This window comes from Cucumis melo, chromosome 10, assembly GCF_025177605.1.
Source record: "Cucumis melo cultivar AY chromosome 10, USDA_Cmelo_AY_1.0, whole genome shotgun sequence".
Lineage (NCBI taxonomy): Eukaryota > Viridiplantae > Streptophyta > Magnoliopsida > Cucurbitales > Cucurbitaceae > Cucumis > Cucumis melo.
This window is the reverse complement of record NC_066866.1, coordinates 17,238,472-17,242,400: the sequence shown is the minus strand read 5'-3', so window position 1 is coordinate 17,242,400 and position 3,929 is coordinate 17,238,472. Positions and strand designations below refer to the sequence as shown.

General features: G+C 38.2%; 1 protein-coding gene across 1 annotated transcript; it reads left to right on the top strand.

Moving 5' to 3' along the window:
• Positions 1-253: 253 nt before the first annotated feature.
• On the top strand, positions 254-2,032 carry LOC103495123 (alcohol acyltransferase 9). Its single transcript, XM_008456587.3, has one exon. The coding sequence runs from the start codon at positions 567-569 to the stop codon at positions 1,896-1,898; it is 1,332 nt and encodes a 443-aa protein (XP_008454809.1). The 5' UTR covers positions 254-566; the 3' UTR covers positions 1,899-2,032.
• The last annotated feature ends 1,897 nt before the right edge of the window (positions 2,033-3,929 follow it).

Below are 3,929 nucleotides of genomic sequence, written 5' to 3'. Positions count from 1 at the left end.
CTAAAAAAGAATATAAGTACCAACTTGAATATATTTAATGGTGGATTTTCTTTTAAAGATTACAGCATACTATTTGTATTTGCATGTCATTCATACATAGGCATTAAAACACAACATATTCATAAAATAAAATAAGATATTATTAAGTTTTGAGGTTTGTTTGATTTTTTACTAAATTTGATTCAAGTCCCATATTCAAAGTTTGTATTGAGACTTCTCTTATATACTTTAATTTGGTGAAAACTGGGGACTGGAAACCGAGCAATAGAAGTATCGGCCGAACCATACCGGCATGGATCCACTAATGTTAATGACAATGTGTCCATGGATTCCAAAGCAAATAGAAAATGTAAAAGAAAAAGATTGTAAGTCGGCTAAACCCTAAAAAGAAAAACTAATCCCCCCCCCTGAGAATCTCATCTCCCCCACAAATCTTCTCTACAGTTTTCTTTTCTTAAATCTTTCAAAAATCTCTCTCCACTTTTCCCCTAAAATGTCCTCTTCAAATTCACCCCTTCTTCTTTCCATTTTCCCCCAATTCCCCCTTCTCCATTCCTCTCCCTCCCATGGCCGCCGCTTCCACTCCAATCCTCATCCAACAAGCCCGTCTCCTCACCCCTTCCCAACCCACTCCCCCTCGTCTCCTCTCCCTCTCCGCCATTGATTCCCAGCTCTTCCTCCGCTTCACCATCGAATATCTCCTCATCTACACTCTCCCTTCCTCCTCCCACCCATCCGCCATTTCCACCGCCTTCCGAGCTGCTCTCTCCGACCTTCTCATTCCTTATTTCCCTCTTTCGGGTCGGGTCAGGGAGAAATCCGATGGGTCGGGTTTGGAAGTGGTTTGTCGTTCTCAAGGGGTGTTGTTTGTTGAAGCAGTTTCGGATTTCTACACGGCGGCGGACTTCGATCGCCCGCCGCGTTCTGTCGCGGAGTGGCGTGGGTTTTTGTCGTTTTCTGTAGAGGATGTTTTGGATGGATCTCCGCCGTTGGTTGTTCAGTTGACGTGGCTTAAAGATGGAGCCTTGGCAGTTGGTGTTGGTTTCAATCATTGTATTTGCGATGGAATTGGTAGTGCTGAGTTTCTTAACTCGTTTGCTGAGCTGGTTGTTGGCAGACTCGGCCGTGCTACCGAGTTGAAACCTATTCCGGTTTGGGATCGACATCTACTCACTCCACAACCACGGCTTTCTTCTCAACGTCGGACGCCGTTTATCTCGCCGGAATTCCAACGTGTCCCTGATCTCTGCCGTTTCATGTCGCGTTTTGTTGATGAACCACTCGTTCCGACTTCGGTGAGTTTCGGGAAAATTCATCTCACGCGCTTGAGGTCACTTGCGCACTCCACGCGCGGCCATGGAGAAACGGCGTTCACGACTTTTGAAGTCCTTGCTGCTCATATATGGCGGAGCTGGGCTCAATCTTTGAAACTCCCTCCTAATCAAACGCTTAAGCTTCTTTTCAGTGTAAATGTAAGAAAACGGATTAAACCAAATCTTCCCGCCGGTTACTACGGCAACGCCTTCGTTCTGGGTTGCGCTCAGACCACCGCCGGCGAGTTAGCGGAGAAGAAACTGGGCTACGTTGCCGGTTTAATAAAGAAGGCGAAAGAGAGCGTGGGAGATGAGCACGTGAGGCATGTGACTGAGTTGGTGAGCGAGTCGAGAGTGTGTCCTGACTCAGTCGGAGTTCTTATACTGTCCCAGTGGTCAAGGCTGGGGTTAGAGAAGGTTGATTTTGGAATGGGCCGGCCGGTTCAAGTCGGGCCGGTTTGTTGCGACCGGTATTGTATTTTGTTGCCGGTTTATAATCAAACGGAGGCCGTGAAGGTTACGGTGGCAGTCCCCAAATCTGCCGTTGACAAGTATGAATCCTTGGTTAGAAACGTGGCCACGTGAATACATTTAACTGTAACACGTGGCGGAGCTGACATGTAAAAAACTGTTTTTAACTTTTCCTTTCCTTTTTCTTTTTCCTTCTTTCTTTCTTGTTTTTTTTTGGCCTTTGGAATATATTGATTTTATTTATTTAATTAATTTACTTTACTAATTTGCCCCTTTGAGATATGCCACGTGGACTCCACAACACTAAAAAGTTTTAGCTGTCCCAACTTTGTTCGGCACAACGTGGCCGTTTTGATGCCCTCGTCGGCTGTTAGCACTAATTAATTAAATGAAATCTTTTCATCCATGCTAAAAAAAAGAAAAGTAACATTCTTTTTCATTTTTTAACATCTAAAAATGAAATGTGTATTTTGTAATACATTTATATTAACATTTAAAAAAAATGAATAAATTTTTTAGTTCTAGACAAAGAAATCAAAAGGGAGGCTAAATAATAATAATTGAAAAAAGGGTTAAACACAACATGCTCGTGGGCATCATTGTGATGGGCCACGTTGCAAAGACATTACGCTAAGGTTTAGGGAATCAATATCTACCTTTTACATTTTCAGATTTCTTTGTTTATTATTATTACTATTCTTGTGGTTTTTTTCTTTTCTAAAAAAAAAAAACAAAATAATTTATTATTATGGCTTTTAACTTTATACGACACCGTTTGGGACATTTGAAATTAGCAGTTTAATTATTCTTTTTCCTTAGGATGTGACATAATATCAATAAAGTTGAAACACATGCAACATATATTCTTAATAAGAAAAAAGATTCAACATTTTTTATTTTTTATAATTGGGTAGTGTTTCTATGGATTGGTTTAGTAGATAGTCAAACTAACTGACTTCAACTCTTGAGGAGTATAAACCAATCATCAGTTAGCTGATTTAATTTGTTAACGTTAAAATATATTCTTTACAAAATTTGGTTTTGATTTTTCAAAACTTATGTCGTCCATGCCCCTTAATATCTCCTGATCTTGTGGGTTTAATTTTTTGGTCTATTATGCATTTTCATCCTTGTGATTGAGTAAACAAAGTAAAAATACGAGCAAAAACGAGTTTAGTTCAATAGTAATTGACACGTTTCATTATCCTTAAGGTGTCCAACCACAATTATATGGTTGTACTATAAAAAGAAATAACAAACAAAATGAGAGTATGAGTGATTTCAACCTTCAACGAAGAAGCACATGTTAAATAAACCAATTATTATTAATTATATACCTTTTTATTTTTTGAATTTTTAAAAGTAAGTTAAAAAAGTGAGGGAGATAATGTTTAGATTATTATATTGAAAATTTATTAACATTTTAGGGGACATTTGAGGTAAGAAGTGAATTATAATAGTTTGGAGAGGAAAATTGACAAAATGTTACTGAAGTCATGAGAAAACTATGAAGAAAATTTGAGAAGATGATTGAACCAGCTGGCTACTGAAATTTGAGAAAATTGTGAAGAAATCTTGAGAAGATGATTGAACCAACTGATGTGAAGAAAAAGTGAAAATATAGTAGTTTCTGTCTGCCTTTGCCCATCGATTCATCTTTCGTGCAGTATTCTTCACATTCCATTATGAATACCTCCACTTAACCATTAAAATGAAAATGGAAAAAGAAAAAAAGGAAGAAAAATTATCCCCATTGTTCTTTACTCCACAGATACAAAAATGTTGAAGCTTTGCAATCTTCTACAACTACTGAGAACATAGAAATGTCTGCATGAAATGTTTTCTAAATCAAATTTAGATTGCAAAGGAACATCTAGCATAACATGAGTAGTTAATGTTCATTTACCAAATCCACATGAGCAGTTAATGTTCATTTACCAAATCCAAAAAATGAAGACCAAAGGCTTGAGAAAACTAGTAAATTAAGAATGAACAGAGAAAAACAAAAGCACTCTTTCTTAATCCGAGATTACGAGAAGGAGTTTGGCGGAGTGAAAAATGTTTGAATAACCATAATTCCCAATTATCTTAATCCAAGGACCAAACGTGGAGTGGGCTACAACTCCAACCCACTCTACTCCTTAG

Excerpts from the sequence above, each read along its gene's own strand:
- LOC103495123 (XM_008456587.3), top strand. The coding sequence starts at position 567 with ATGGCCGCCGCTTCCACTCCAATCCTCATCCAACAAGCCCGTCTCCTC.